The following is a 16,083-nucleotide window of genomic DNA, read 5'->3' as shown; positions in this document are numbered from 1 at the left end:
TATCTTTTCATATATAGGAAAAGAAACTGGAATGGAATGCACCAAGTGGTGCATTGACTATGTATGGTTCTATTCTCTACTTCTTTCTGCATTTTCTTAATTTTTCACAATTAAATTTTATTACTTAATAAAATGTTTACAAAAAAAGAATTTAATACAGTGAAGCATATAATGTTGGGAGGAAGATTTTGCAGAACCAGATAGAGATGAGCTTACTTTAACACAAGGACTATCAGTTTATTGTAGGTTTTGACGAAAGCTCCATTTATTTTCACACACTAAAAGCCACAAGTATTTGTGGGAGGTCCCTGGACCTGAACTGGCTGGATTTATTTGTTGAGTAAAAAGTTATGGTCTCTCTGAATACTTTCCTACACACCTCACTCGACAGCCAGACCATTCTATATTCAATATTATTTGATATTATCTTTCAAGTTAACATGCCAGTTTGGGGTCCTCTTTGTACATTATCATTATGGCTTTTGTTTTTCTCATTGTTTTGTAGCTATGACACCATTTGAAATGAACAATCAAACAGATGTCACCGAATTCATCTTCTTGGGATTTTCCAACCACCCCAAACTACAGGGCTTGTTCTTCCTGGTTTTCTTGATCATTTACCTGACAACACTCCTGGGAAACATGCTCATAATAACAGCCACTAAAATCAGCCTTGCTCTTCATACTCCAATGTATTATTTCCTCAGCAACCTGAGTTTCTTGGACGTCTGCTATACATCCACCACCATCCCAGTCATGCTGGTGAACTTCTTCCACAGAAAGAAAACCATCTCATATGAAGGCTGCCTTTCCCAGATTTTCTTCCTTGTGACATGCACTGGCACTGAATGTGTCTTATTGGCTGCTATGGCTTATGACCGCTATGTAGCAATTTGCCACCCCCTTCAATATCCGGTCCTCATGAGTGTGAAGGTCTGTGTTTTTTTGGTGACTGGGTCCTGGCTATGTGGGCTGGTGAATTCTGTGATACACACAGTGCTGGCAGCCACACTCACTCTCTGTGGGCCCAACCAAATCAGCCACTTTCTCTGTGACATCCCATTGCTTCTGGAGCTCTCTTGCTCAGACACCTCTCTCAATGAGTCTGTGCTCCATGTGGCCAGTGCCACCATTGGCCTGAGCCCCTGTCTGTTTACTGGAGTGTCCTATATACTCATAATTTCTGCCATTCTTAGGATTCCCTCTGCTCAGGGCAGGAACAAGGCCTTCTCTACCTGTGCATCCCACCTTACTGTTGTTGTGATCTTTTATGGAATGGCCAATTTCAACTATGATAAACCCAGAGAGGGTTACTCCTTAGACATAGATATTCTGGTCTCTGTGCTCTTCTGTGTTGTGACCCCCATGTTGAACCCCATCATATACAGTCTGAGAAACAAGGAGGTCAAGGGTGCCCTGAGGAAGCTGGCTGGAGGGTATGTGATCCCTGGCAATATTAGTGTCTAGATCAGTGGTCTTCAAACAGATATGAAAAATTTCTAAGATATTTGTAACATACAGAGTTTTAGAGTCTGTATCCAGATGCTCATTTCCTACATACCACTTCCCAAAATTCATCTTTTTCTCCTCTCTTTCCACGGGTACTCTTTTTCTACTTTGCAAAGTCATGATGCATCAGATATTTTGTGTTAGTACTCAGTACCATCTTAATCCTTCTAAGTCCTCTCCACACCCTAAGGCTGAAATCCTGGAAAGATTATTTCTCAGGTTCCCTTGCCAACAGGGTTCCATTTTAAATTCTGCCAATATAAGAGCCATACACAAGAGATTAGGAAGGGAATATAGAAGAAATTGTCTTTTTCTGGATCTGGTAGTAGTGGCACACTAGCACTGCAGTGGCAGAAACAGACTTTTAGGGGTCATTAGCTGATGTTTACAGTCTCCTGAAACAGCTGTTCCTGAAACATGAGATCACACAAGTATGAAATGACTGTCTCTCTATAGGAGAGTAGAGGCTTCCATGAAGAGGGTAGTATAACCTGCCTTCCCCCTTTTCTGTTTGTCCAGCTTTTCCAACGCTTTTATCACTTATTTCCTGTGTTAAATTCTTTTGGGTTGAAATATCTAGATTAGTTTTTAATTTCCTCCTTGAACACTAGCTGCTACAGCATTTTATATCAGGATTTATTCTAAGAATGTGACCCTCAAAGTTTAGAAGTCTAGGGGGCACCCGGGTGGCTCAGTTGCTTAAGCATCTGTCTCTTGATTTTGGCTCAAATCATGATCTCGAGGTTGCGGGATCCAGCCCTGCACCAGGCTCTGTACTTGGCATGGAACCAGCTTTAAGATTGTGTCTGTCCCACTGCCTTCTCTTAAAAAAAAAAAAAAAAAAAAGATGTAAGTCTGGATTGTATATCTGATCTGATGGAGTTTAAATATTTTGATGACATCATAGAGAGTGGAAAATGGGAATCTAATCATTCATAGTGTGCAATAACAAAATGACTGCTTAAAATTATAAACAGACACTGTCTGAAATAAAATGTCTATTGGAAATCATACTTTGAAATACCAGTTACTACTATAATACTACAATTGACTTTTATGATGGGAATGAAAGCTACAAAATCATTTACTAACTGCTATTACTGATTGCAATGGGAGGTTTATAGGAAGAAAATGACAGGCTCAGGCATTTAAATTTCTCACTCAAGGCAAGGTCAAACAACCAAAAAATATTTTTATCTCTCAAGTCTGGTGAAGCTTAATTAAAAAAAAAATCTGATTTTCTGAGTTGCATAATTACAAAGTAAATCGTAAATCCATAATTTCTCCAGGTCTTTTATGTGGCACTTAGGACATTGACTTGGGAATGAGTGGAACTCTGATCATTAGAATGGGGAAAATATAGTGGATTTAGGTAAATCTTAAAACTTTAAACCCCTAAATTTTTGTTAAATTTCCTGACATCAGAAGTAGCCCCTGCTCCTCTATGGAGAAAATTAACTTTCCCTTAGTTGAAACTCTATAATGACCTCACCTGAGGCAATTGTCTTACAAGTAATGCCAATTCTCTTTAAGATTCTCACCTACCATCTTTCATTATCTCTAGACTAGACTCTTAAGGCCCAATTCCTGAAGACCTCAGGCTGATAGCACAGGGTATAACCCAGGAGATTATAATGCTCACACCAAAATAAAATGTCAACATTTTATCATTTTTTATTGGTAAAAGCCTTGATATGTATGACAATGAATTATTAGGGTGCCATACCAGAGGACAGAACATATTGCTGGATCATTTTGAATATATTCACATGGGTTCATTTCCTAGAAATTTTTGGTTCGGTGTGTTATCTTGAGCAGCTAGAAGGGGCTCTAATAGGTTCTTTGGTTGGTTAACTGAAACCTACACTCGATGGACTACATTCAATAAAATTAAGATGCCAGGATATTCCTGACATAATGTAAATCATGGGATCCAAATCTTCAGGGAAATAAAAATGTTCAATTGATTTATTTTACATCACCCACTTACCCTAGACCCACAAGTACTCAAGGAGGGACAAGAATACTTTCCCATTACCGAAACCTTGTGCAAAATGCATTGATAAAGAGAGCACCAACATCCTTATAAAGTTTGTAGTGGCTGTCCTCTGCATCCTGGGAATGACACTAGGAGATGGCATCATTGAAATGGGCTCCCTTATTTCAGTGGGGATAGTGGGATTCTGAAGCGATAGAAGTCATGTGGTTTCACAGAAATCAGAATATTTTAATCTGTAGAGATCTTTGGCAATGGCTAAATGATCACATTATCTCTAGATACGAAATGAATGAGTATCTTACTAAAATATTATCTGTTCAATATAATAAGAAAAACCCAAGTCCAGTAACCAAAATCATTAATTGAATCATTATAGTGGAAAGCTACCTTCACTCAGTTCTCAGACCTTCTGAACCAACAGATTTAATGAGGTTTGAAGGATCTGTGGAATTTGCGCTGCCATATAAAGCCCTTGATGCCCCAGTAGGAAAATTACAGTATCAATTCCCTAGAATATAGAACAAAGCCATGCTCTCTTCTGAAAATAACTCTTATCCCTTTGAAAAATAGCTGCTGGCTGCTATTGGGTAAAAGAGACTGATCATTAGAATGGGATACAATGTAACAATGAGATCTAAACTATTATATTAGCTGTATGTTCTCTGATCCACCAAGTTACAAATGTGGATGAGATAGCCTCATCATCAAGTGGAAGTGATATATATAATATCAGGTTCCAAATAGTCTTGAAGGTCCAAATTAGTGACATAAGCAAGTGGTTTAGACTTTCAAACGCCTTACCTTATAGTACTGGCGCCTCCCTCAACACATGGATTTGGGATACTAATCCTTTATCAGATATGTCATTTGCAAATGTCTTTTCCCATTCCATAGATTGCCTTTTAGTTTTGTTTATTGTTTCCTTAGCTGTGCATAAGCTTTTTATCTTGATGAAGTCTGAATAGTTCATTTTTACTTGTTTTCCCCCTTGCCTCCAGAGACATGTCTTGTAAGAAGTTGCTGTGGTCAAGGTCAAAGAAGTTGTTACTTGTGTTTTCCTCTAGGATTTTGATGGTTTCCTGTCTCATATTTAGATCTCTCATCCATTTTGAATTTATTTTGTGTATGGTATAAGAAAGTAGTTCACTTTTATTCTGCTTCATATTGCCGTCCAGTTTTCCCAACACTGTTTGTCATAGTACTGAAAGTCCTAGCTTCAGCAATCAGACAGCAGAGAGACATTAAAGTCATCCAAATCAGCAAGGAAGAAGTCAAACTTACACTATTTGCAGATGGCATGATACTCTATGTAGAAAACCTGAAAGACTCCACCCAAAAATTTGCTAGAATTTAGTAAAGTTGCGGGATATAAAATCAACATACAGAAATCTGTTGTATTCCTATACCTTGATAATGAAGAAGCAAGAAGAGAAATCAAGAAATCAATCCTATTTACAATTATACAAAGAACCACAAGATACCTAGGGATAAATCTAATCAAAGAGGTAAAAGATCTATACTCTGAAAACTATAGAACACTCATGAAAGAAATTGAAGAGGACACAAAGAAATGGAAAAACAAAAAACAAAAAAACAAAAAAAAGAAATGGAAAAACATTCCATGCTCATGAATTGGAAGAAAAAATATTGTTAAAACGTCTATACTACCCAAAGCAATATACACATTTAATACAAACCCTGTCAAATACCCACTAGCATTTTTCACAGAGCTAGAACAAACAATCCTAAAATTTGTATGGAACCACAAGAGATCCAGAATAGCCAAAGCAATCCTGAGACTCACGTGGACATGTGCTACATTCTAAAAGAACTACTTGAGCTTTCTACCTTCTACAGACAGAAACATGAGGAATATGTGTAGGACCAGAATCTAAGTGTGTGGGATAATGGTGGAAGGAATATAAAATCAGATCAGTCCAAATTTATTGATATGGTCTCAATAAGCAAAGATTCTGCATTTAATGTTGCAGCTTCAGGAATTAGAAAGGGCTCTGTTTGGCCACTTGCTGAAAACATAAACCTTTAAAGGTGACCTACAGTACATGAGTTAGAAAAAATAAGACCTACCTTGGTTTAATCCCTTTCTTTACAGAAAGGGATTTGAGGGTTTTTAGAGTTTGAAATGTTAAAGTATGTTTGTCATTTAAAACCAGCTTATCCATCCTAGAAGGGTCCAGAAGATACACCTTTCACCATAACTGTAAGAAATAAATTTGTGAGAGAAGCCTCAGCCTCCTTTAAAAGCTCTGTGATTGCTCTTCTTTGTAGGCCAGAATGTACAGGAGGAACTGTGGTTATTGAATTGGGAAACCTAAATGCAATGGGAATAATTGGTTCGATCCCGGGGCACTTAACCACCAAAGACAAAGGGCACATGGTTATCATAACGGAGAGAAGAGACAAAGCAGCAATAAGAATAGTTTGATTTGCACAGGGCTAGTTGATCATGGTGGCCCTAGAAGTGAAATAGATAAGCTACTAAATTGTTACTTGGTCTACATAAGGAGAAAATTTCTAGGTCAGGTGGACATAAGTCTAACTTCATAAAAATCAGAGTCATAGCCCCTCAATCAATTCCCAGACCTGAGACACTATATAGAATCAGAACCTCTTGAAAAAGGGGAGTCCAGTTCTCCTTGAGGAAAAAGACTGGTAATTTATACTATTAATATTTCTCCCAGTTCCCGCCCCCCCCCCCCCCCACCAAAGAAACAATGGCATTTTACTAAAGTAACTATACATTGGGGAAAAGGAAATAATCAGACCTTTCAGGGCCTCTGGCTCTGAACTGATGTTAATTCCAGGAGACCCAACACATTGCTGTGGCCCATCAGAGTATGGAAATCAGGTGATCATTGTGGTTTTAGCTCAGGTTTGTCTTATAGTGGGACCGCAAGTCCATCCTGTTGTTATTTACCCAGTTCTGGAATTCACAGTTGGAATAGACATATATAGCAACTGTCAGAATTCTCACACTAGTTCCCTGACCTGTGAAGTGAGGGCTATTATGATGGAAAAGACAAAGTGGAAGCCACTAGAACTGTCTGTTTACAGAAAAATAGTGAAGTAAAAGCAATACTACATTCCTGAAGGGATAGCAGATTAGAGCTCTTGTCAAGGACTCAATGAAGGAGTGGTGATTCCCACCACTCCCCCCATTTAACTTTCCTACTTGGCTTGTGTAGAAGACAGATGGATCTTGGAGAATGACAGTGGATTATCATAAGCTTTATCAGGTGGTGATTCTAATTGCAGCTGTTGTACCAGCTGTGGTTTCCTTGCTTGAACAAATTAACACATCCCCTGATACCTGGTATGCTGCTATTGATCTGGCAATGCTTTAAAAAATAAAATCTATTAATAAAGACCACCAGAAGCAGTTTTCGTTCAGCAGGCAAGGCCAGCAATATGCCTTCACTGTCCTACCTCAGAGGTGTATCAACTATCTAGCATTGTACCACAACTTAGTGTACAAGGATCTTGATTGCCTTTGCCTTCCACAAAATATCCCGGTCCATTACATTGATGGCATTATGCAGATTGGACCTAATGAGCAAGAAGAAACCACTCAAGACTTATTGGTAAGACATTTGTGTGTCAGAGATAAGGAAATAAATCTAACAGAAGCAGAGGCCTTCCACCTCAGTAAAATTTCTAGGAATCCAGTGGTGTGAGACATCTCATAAGATGAAGGATAAATTGTTGTGTCTTGCCCCACCTCTAACAACAACAACAACAACAACAACAACAACAAGGCACAAAGTCTGGTAGACCTTTCTGGATTTCAGAGGCAACATATTTCTCATTTGGACATGTTACTCTGGCCCATTAAACCAATTGATCTTAAGAGCTTCTACTTTTGAGTGGGGCCCAAAATAAGAGAAAGCTCTACAACATGTCCAGGCTGTCATTGAAAGCTGCTCTGCCACTTGAGCTATGTAATCCAGCAGGTCCAATGGCACTTTAAGTGGCAGCGGCAGATAGGGATGCTGCTCTCTGAAGCCTTTGACAGAACATAACATATATGGGAACTATAGCAACCATGCTTAATTTCTTTCTATTTTGCTCCCTATATGAGCATATATAAGTAGGTATTTTCTCCCTTCCTTTTCTTGCTATTTTTTATAAAGAATGTTGGTGGGGAGCTAATTCAATTATTTGGCCTTTAGTTATAGAATATCTAGAATGAATTGTGACTAAATTAGAAACAAAACTTACCTAGAAAAAAATATGACAGGTGAGACTTTGACACTGAAATCTGAAAAGGAGGGTGAGAGTATCCTTGTGTGGGGGACAATCATTTCATGTTACTCTGAGTCATTAAATTATTGTTTAGAAGTTTAAGTTGGAGTTCAAAGGTGTATGTGAATTATTTACCAAAGGGATAAACTATGCCAGATATGTGTCTTGGCACTCAGAATCATCCTCATCATTCTATGCTCTCTTCTGAATTACTGGAGCTAAAAATCTGGAGACTGAACTTCTAAGACTCCCTTGCTACTGGAGTTCTGTTTTAGGTTCAGCCAATGAAAACAGATGACAAACCATAAAGCATAGGGAAGGTAAAAACCTTTTCTTCTGACTCTGGCAGTCAAATGAGATTACAGACTAGCACAGGATCTTGCAATAGTGATATCAACTATAGACAAACATAGGATCAAATGAGCTCCAGCATGGATGGTAGCAGTTTATTACATTTCCTAATCTCTGGGAGATATTGTTTTCCTTCCTCATGTGCTCCTTCAATGTTTCCAAAATTCATTGAAATGAGTTCTCCATATTAAATGGCTTTCTATTTGATATATCTTCTCTTTCTCTGACTGATATAAAAGAACTACTCTCACCCTTTCTCAATCTTACTATGGTGCATAATCCCCAGGGTGTGGTAACCTCTTTTTTTTTAAGATTATATTTTTTAAGCAATCTGTATACTCAACATGGAGTTCAAATTTACAACCCCAAGGTCAAAAGCCGTGGCTCTACTGACTAAATCAGCCTGGTACTCCTGTGATAATCTCTTTAGATCCTAAAAAAATGTAATATTAGACTCAGTGGTAACAATAATTTAAAAATTAAATAATTTAATAAAAATTAAATTAACTTTTTAGGAAGTTAATTATTGAGAGAGACATCTTCATGCATGTAGTGTTTATTCTCATTCAGTCACATAAGAATGGGTCTTGGGCCTGAAACACCTCCTTATCAAGATATAAAGAGCCCATAGAGCCTAAGCTGGGCTTACCACCTTGTGTGTGAATATTTTTCCCTACTTCAAACTCAGCGTGTGCTCTTTTGTTAAGCTTAAGTGAGTATCTTAATGGCCCTCAGACACACTCCCAGTTTTCAGTGTTATGGACTTCATGGGGAGAGAAAGAGGTCCTACCTGAAGCAGTGAGAGAGGTACATGCAGGTAAATTGCCCTGTGTCAGTTGTGGAGAAAGTTCCACTGACTATGAGGGATTAATGCTTCCTACTGCTATTGATCTCACTCTGTCTCTTCTCCTAGCACATGTTGCTCCTTCCAGTGCTTGTCTGCCTGTGTTTTCCTTGGCAACTGCAGTAGCAAGATGCAATGGGAAGAAGTGTTTAGAATCTTCCCCTGGGATTGGTAACCTGTGCTTGGTGTTCTGTTCCCCTGGGATAGATGACTGGCTCATGGTACTCTATTTGGTATCAAATAGTTCCTAGTTCTTTGTTTTCAACAAAATTAAAGGGGAACCAAGTTAAGTAATTACCTGATAGGTCACTTTTTATATTTACTCAGACACTATTTCTGGTGTTCTTATTATTTCTTGATGAGTCAGGATTCCACCTATATAATTTCCCTTCAGTATGAAGAATCTTACTTAGCATTTTCAATAATGCAGCTCTTCTGGCAATATATTCTCTTAGTTTTCTTTTTACCTAAAATGGCCCTTATTTCACCTTGATTCTAGAAGAATAATTTCACTGGATACAGAATTCGGTAATTGACAGAGGTTTTTTCCAACACTTTAAAAATGTAGTTCCAGGAGGTGATCCAAGATGGCAGCATAGGAAGACCCTGAACTCACTTCTTCCCACAGACACACAGAATCTACACCTAAATATAGATCAATTCCACATGAAGAAGAACTGAATGCTAATTGAACTGTACCTGCACACCAAAGGATGCAGGAACCACACATAGAAGAGTTGGAGGGACAGGGACATGGTAGCTACAGGAACCCTATCCCTATATGATGACCTGTAGTAGGGAGGGATATCACTGAGAAGGCCTCATAGACTCACTCACCCTGGGGACAGCAAAAACAAAGAAACACATACATACACAACCAGATACCCACCCTCCCCTCCAAAACAACAACAACAACAACAACAACAACAACCCAGCAATTTAAAGGGAAACTAGACTATAAGTGAAGGAAATCCATTTACCAACCTCAGAGCATTCACCAAACTGTGGCAGAACTGCTGGAACTCTATCAGATTGGAGGTTCTGGCAAATGCCATTCTTTACATTCTTTTTCCACCTTGACAGTATAAATGGGAGCAGGATCCAGGCACTCTAGCCAGCATGCTAGAGCTGCCCCAGCAAGATCCAGGCCCCTAGGCTGCATCAGCTACAGCCATCAAACCAATGTGGCTCCCCACTCATGCCTACCCCAGTTCCAGCCATCACACCTTGGTGGCTCTGGTACGGTCTGGTCCTCTCTAGGACCCCCAGCCCAAGACCACTTCCAGCTCCAGTGATCTCACCAAGGCAGCCCCAATACAGAATGCCCCAAGATACCCTGGCTCACATCCATTTCCACACCACCTCCAGCCATCCTGCTATGGTGGGTGGCCACAGCATAAAATGCCCCAGTACCCCCACAGCCCACCCCCACTCCAGCTCCAGCCCTTCTGCCAGCCAAACAAACCCACAACTAACATTATACTCTGTGATAAAAAAGCTGAAAACCTTTCCTCAAGATCAGGAACAGGACAAGGATGCCCACTCTCACCACTTTTATTCAATATGGTATTGGATGTTCTAGCCACAGCAACTAAGGCAAGAAAAATAAATAAACATTCAAATTGGAAAGAAACTGGTAAAACTGTCATATATTCAAATAATATGATGATATATATATATAGAAAACCCTAAGATTCCACCAAAAAACTATCAGAACTAATAAATAAACTCAGTAAAGTTGCAGGATACAAAATTAAAATACAGAAATTATTTGCATTTCTATACAGAGTAATAAGCTATTGGAAAGAGAAAGTAAGAAAACTATCCCCTTCACAAATATATCAAAGAAAAAATATCTAGGAGTAAATTTAACCAAGGAGGTTAAATACCTCAGCCTTGAAAACTAAAACGCATTGATGAAATAAATTGAGGAAGACACAAATAAATGGAAACATATTTCATAATCATGGATTTGAAGAATTAATTTTGTTAAGATGTCCATGTGGCCTAAAGCAATTCTAAGATTCAATGCAATCCCTGTCAAAATACAATGGCACTTTTCATAGAAATAGAACAATAATACTAAAATTTGTATAGAATCACAAAAGATCCCAAATGAAAAAAAAAAAAAAAGATCCCAAATGGCCAAAACAATTTTGAGAAAGAACAAAGATGGAAGTATCACAATGCCAAATTCCAAACTATCTACAAAGCTATAGTAATCAAAGCAGTATGGTATTGGCACAAAAATAGACACATGGATCAATGGAATAGAAAAGAGAACCCAGGAAAAGCCCATGCACATATGGCCAACTAATCTATGACAAAAAAGGTAAGAATATACAATGAGAAAAAACAGTCTCTTTAATAAATGATATTGGGAAAACTGGACAGTTACATGCAAAAAAAGAAGGAACCTGGACCACTATCTTACACGAGATACAAAAATAAATTCAAAATGGATTAAAGACTTGAATGTTAGACCTGTTGCTATCAAACTCCTAGAAAAAAATGTAGGCACAAGCTTTTTTTTTTACATTTTTATTTATTTATGATAGTCACAGAGAGAGAGAGAGGCAGAGAGAGAAGCAGGCTCCATGCACCGGGAGCCCGACGTGGGATTCGATTCTGGGTCTTCAGGATCGCGCCTTGGACCAAAGGCAGGCGCTAAACCGCTGCGCCGCCCAGGGATCCCCAGGCACAAGCTTTTTGACATTGGTCTTAGCAATAGTTTTTTGGACCAGTCTACTCAGGAAACAGCAATAAAAGCTAAAATAAACAAATGGGATTACATAAAACTAAAAAACTTTTACACAGTGAAAGAAATCAACAAAACAAAAGGCAACCTATTGAAAGGGAGAAGATACCTGCAAATAATATATTCAATAAGGAGTTCAAATCTAAAATACGTGAAGAACTTACACAACATAACATAAAAAATAGTCTGATTAAATATGGGCAGGGGTGTTTGGGTGGCTCGGTTGATTAAATGTCTGACTCTTGATCTCAGGTCAGGTCTTGACCTCAGAGTTATGAGTCCATACCCCACATTGGGCTCCATGCTGCACATACAGCCTGCTTAATAAAATAGGCAGAGACCTTAAATAGATATTTTTCCAAAAAAGACCGATGACTAATAAGTATGTGAAGAGATGCTAATCATGGGGAAGTGCAGATCAAAACCACAATGACATATCATCTCACACCTGTTAGATTGGTTATTATCAGAAAGACAAAAATAACAAGTGTTGGTAAGGATATAGAGGAAAAGGCACCCTTTTACACTGCTGGTGGGAATGTAGATTGGTGCAGCCACTATAGAAAACAATATAGAAGTTCCTTAAAAAAAAAATAGAGCTACCATGCAATATAGCAATTTCATTTCTGGATATTTATCCAAAGAAAACAAAGATACCAATCTGAAGAGATATATACACTCTTGGGTTAGTTGCATCATTTTTTACAATAGCCAAAGATATGGAAGCAACCTAAGTGCCCATCAATAGATGAGTGGAACAAGATATGATATACACACATGCACGCGCATACACACATACACTGGAATATTACCTAGCCATAAAAAGAACAAAATCTTACTGTCTGCAAGAACACGGATAGAATTAGGGGGTATATGTCAAGTGAAACAAGTCATACAGTGAAAACAAATCCCTTATGATTTCATTTATAGGTGGAATATAAAGTACAAAACATAATGAATCAGGAGCATGGACATGGGGCAAAATATAGGAGAGGAGGAAGGATTGCTCGAACAAAACACAACAGAAACAGACTTATAGATACAGAAATGTTTTTTAATTTCCTAATATTTTGTGATTTTCCATTTACTTTTTTTGTTATTGATTTCTAGTTTACTTTCATTGTGATCAGGTATATTTTATGTAATTCCAATAACAACGAGAGAGAGAAACAAATCATAAGAGACTCTTAATGTTAGAGAACATACTGAGGGTTGATGGAAGGAATGGGTCAGAAATGGGCTAAATGAGTGACAGTATTAAGGAGGGCACTTATTATGATGAGCCCTGGGTGTTATATATAAGTGATGAATCACAAAATTCTACTCCTGAAACCAGTATTAAGCTATATGTTAACTAACTAGAATTTAAATATAAACTTGAAAAAAATTATTAACACTTATTTTAAGTCCCACTTACATGGTTTATTTTGGCAGAAATCAATGAAATAGAAACCAGACCAATTAAGCCAGGAGTTTGTTCTTTGAAAATATTTTTGTACTCAATGTTTTTTGTGATTTTCTTAGAATTTTTTAGACCCGATCGTAGTACCCTAGGATTTTATGTGCACTCAAAACGAATGTTTATTCTGCAGTTATTGGGTAAAGTGCTTTATAAATATCAATGACATGAAGTTGTTCAAATCTTTAAATAAAATTATTAACTTGTCTATTCTCCTTTCATTCTGTTAATTTTGTTTCCAAAGTAGATATTTTAAAATAAAATTTGTTTTGTTGTATTTTTTAATTGAAGTAAAACTAATATGCAACACTACATTAGTTTCAGGTGTACAACATATTAGTTTGGTATTTGTGATGCCTGAATGTCTCAGTAGGTTGAGTGTCAGACTCTTAATTTGGTTCAGATCACCATCTCAGGGTTGTGAGATTGAGCCATGTGTAGGGCTCCATGCTGGGCATGGAGCCTGCTTAAGATTCTCTCTCACGCTCTGTCTGCCCCTCCCTACATCTACCCCTTACACATGTTTCTCTCTCTAAAATAATAATAATAATAATAACAATAATAATTAATAATAATTTGAGGGACACCTGGGTGGCTCAGCAGTTGAACATCCGCCTTCGGCTCAGGGCGTGATCCTGGAGTCCCAGGATCAAGTCCCACATCGGGCTCCCTGCATGGAGCCTGCTTCTCCCTCTGCCTGTGTCTCTGCCTCTCTCTTTCTGTGTCTCTCATGAATAAATAAATAAAATCTTTAAAATAATAATAATAAATTGATATTTGTATACATTACAAAGTGATCAACACAGTAAGTCTAGTTGTCATTTGTCACCCTACAATTGACCCCTTTCACCTTCTCCACTCATTCCCATAGTTCTGTTAATTTTGCATGAAGTCTGAAGCTGTAATTAGGTGCATAAACATTTTTTAAGATAACCATCACCAAAATCTCATTTTACCAACATTTTAATCATTCCTAAATGATCCCTAATTTCATTTGTAGTCAGTTCCCATTCCCATATCCAGCCCCACGCAACTATTAATTCATTTTCTGTATATATGGATTTGTCTATTCTGTATATTTCACATAAATAAGATCACATAATATGTGGCCTTTTGTGTCTGGCTTCTTTCGTTTAGCATAATGTTTGTAAGGTTCATATATGCTGTAGCATATGTCAGTAGTTCATTCCTTTTAATAGTAAATAATATTCCATTGTAAAGATAGGCCACATTTTATTTATCCATTAAGCATTTGATGGACATTTGGATTGCTTTCACTTGGAGAATAGTGTGAATAATACTGCTATTAACATTCATGTACAAGTTTTTTCTTGAACATATATTTTCATTTTGGGGGGGGCACATCTCTAGATGTGAAATTTTTGGGTCCTTTTGAAGCATTCCCAGGCTGTTGTCCAAAGCAGTTATATCATGGGGCACCTCAGTGGCTCAATCAGTTAAGTGTCTGACTTCTGCTCAGTTCATGATCTCAGGGTCCTGGGATGGAACTCCGCATCTGACTCCCTGTTCAGTGGAGAGTCGGCTTGACCCTCTGCCACTCCTCTTGCTTGTACTCTCTCTCAAAAAAATAAATAAAATCTTTTTTTTAAAAAAAAGGTAATGAAGCAGCTATTGCATTTTACATTCCCACCAGCAATGCAAGAGGTTCAAATTTCTCCCTATCATCATTAACAGTTATCACTCTTTTTGATTATAGCTATTCTAGTGAGTAAAAAGTGGTTTTGTTTTGCATTTCTCTGATGGCTAAAGATGTGCAACATCGTTACTTGTGCTTATTGGTCTTTTGTATATCTTCTTTTGAAGGGTCTACTCAGAAACTTTGCTCTCTTTTAATAAAGTTATTTGACTTTTTATCAATGAGTCGTAAGAGTTCTTTGATACATTCTAAGTACAATTCCTTATTAGATATTTGTTTTCAAATATTTTTCCCATTGTCTTTCACATTCTTTTTTTTTTAAGATTTTGTTTATTTATTTATGAGAGACACAGAGAGAGGCAGAGACATAGACAGAGGGAGAGGTAGGCTCCCTGCAGAGAGCCCAGTGTGGGACTCCATCTCTGGACTGGAATCACACCCTGAACCAAAGACAGATGCTCGACCGCTGAGCCACCCAGGAGCCCCTGTCTCACATTCTTGATGATACCTTTGAATCACAAAATGTTTTAATTTAATAAGTCCAATGTCTCAATGTATCTATTTGTGGTTTTTTTTGCATTGACTTTTGATGTCAAATCCATAAAACTATTGTCTAACTCAGTGTCATAACAATTTATTCCTTTGTTTTTTTTTTCTAAGAGTTGTATAGTGTTAGCTCTTACAATTAGGAATATGACCCAAGGGCAGCCCCGGTGGCTCAGCGGTTTGGCGCCGCCTTCAGCCCTGGGTGTGATCCTGGAGACCTGGGATAGAGTCCCACATGGGCTCCGCCCAGGGAGCCTGCTTCTCCCTCTGCCTCTCTCTCTGTCTCTGTGTCTCTCATGAATAAGTAAAAATAAAATCTTTTTTTTAAAAAAAGGAATATGACCCAATTTGAGTTAATTTTTGTGTACCTTACTTACAAATCTTAAAAATGATTTTTTTTATTTCAAGTTTTTATTTAAAGTCAAGTTAGTTAACATATATAGTAAAGTTGATTTCTGGTGTAGAATTTAGTGATTCTTCATTTACATATAACCCCTACTATTCATCACAATAAGTGCCTTTCTTAACACTTATCACCCATTTAGGCCATCCCCTCATCCACCACCTCTCCAGCAACCCTCAGTTTGTTCTCTATAGTTAAGAGTCTGTTTTATGATTTGTCTCCTTCTCTTTTTTTCCTTTCCTCTATGTTCATCTGTTTTGTTCTTTTTTTAAGATTTATTTATTTATTTATTTG

General features: G+C 37.7%; 1 protein-coding gene across 1 annotated transcript; it reads left to right on the top strand.

Annotated features, from left to right (window-relative positions):
• Positions 1 to 507: 507 nt before the first annotated feature.
• On the top strand, positions 508 to 1,467 carry LOC112907726 (olfactory receptor 5V1-like). The gene has a single exon (XM_025983059.1). The coding sequence runs from the start codon at positions 508 to 510 to the stop codon at positions 1,465 to 1,467; it is 960 nt and encodes a 319-aa protein (XP_025838844.1).
• Positions 1,468 to 16,083: the final 14,616 nt, after the last annotated feature.

Source organism: Vulpes vulpes, chromosome 8, assembly GCF_048418805.1.
Source record: "Vulpes vulpes isolate BD-2025 chromosome 8, VulVul3, whole genome shotgun sequence".
Classification (NCBI taxonomy): domain Eukaryota; kingdom Metazoa; phylum Chordata; class Mammalia; order Carnivora; family Canidae; genus Vulpes; species Vulpes vulpes.
This window is presented reverse-complemented; position numbering and strand designations above follow the sequence as displayed.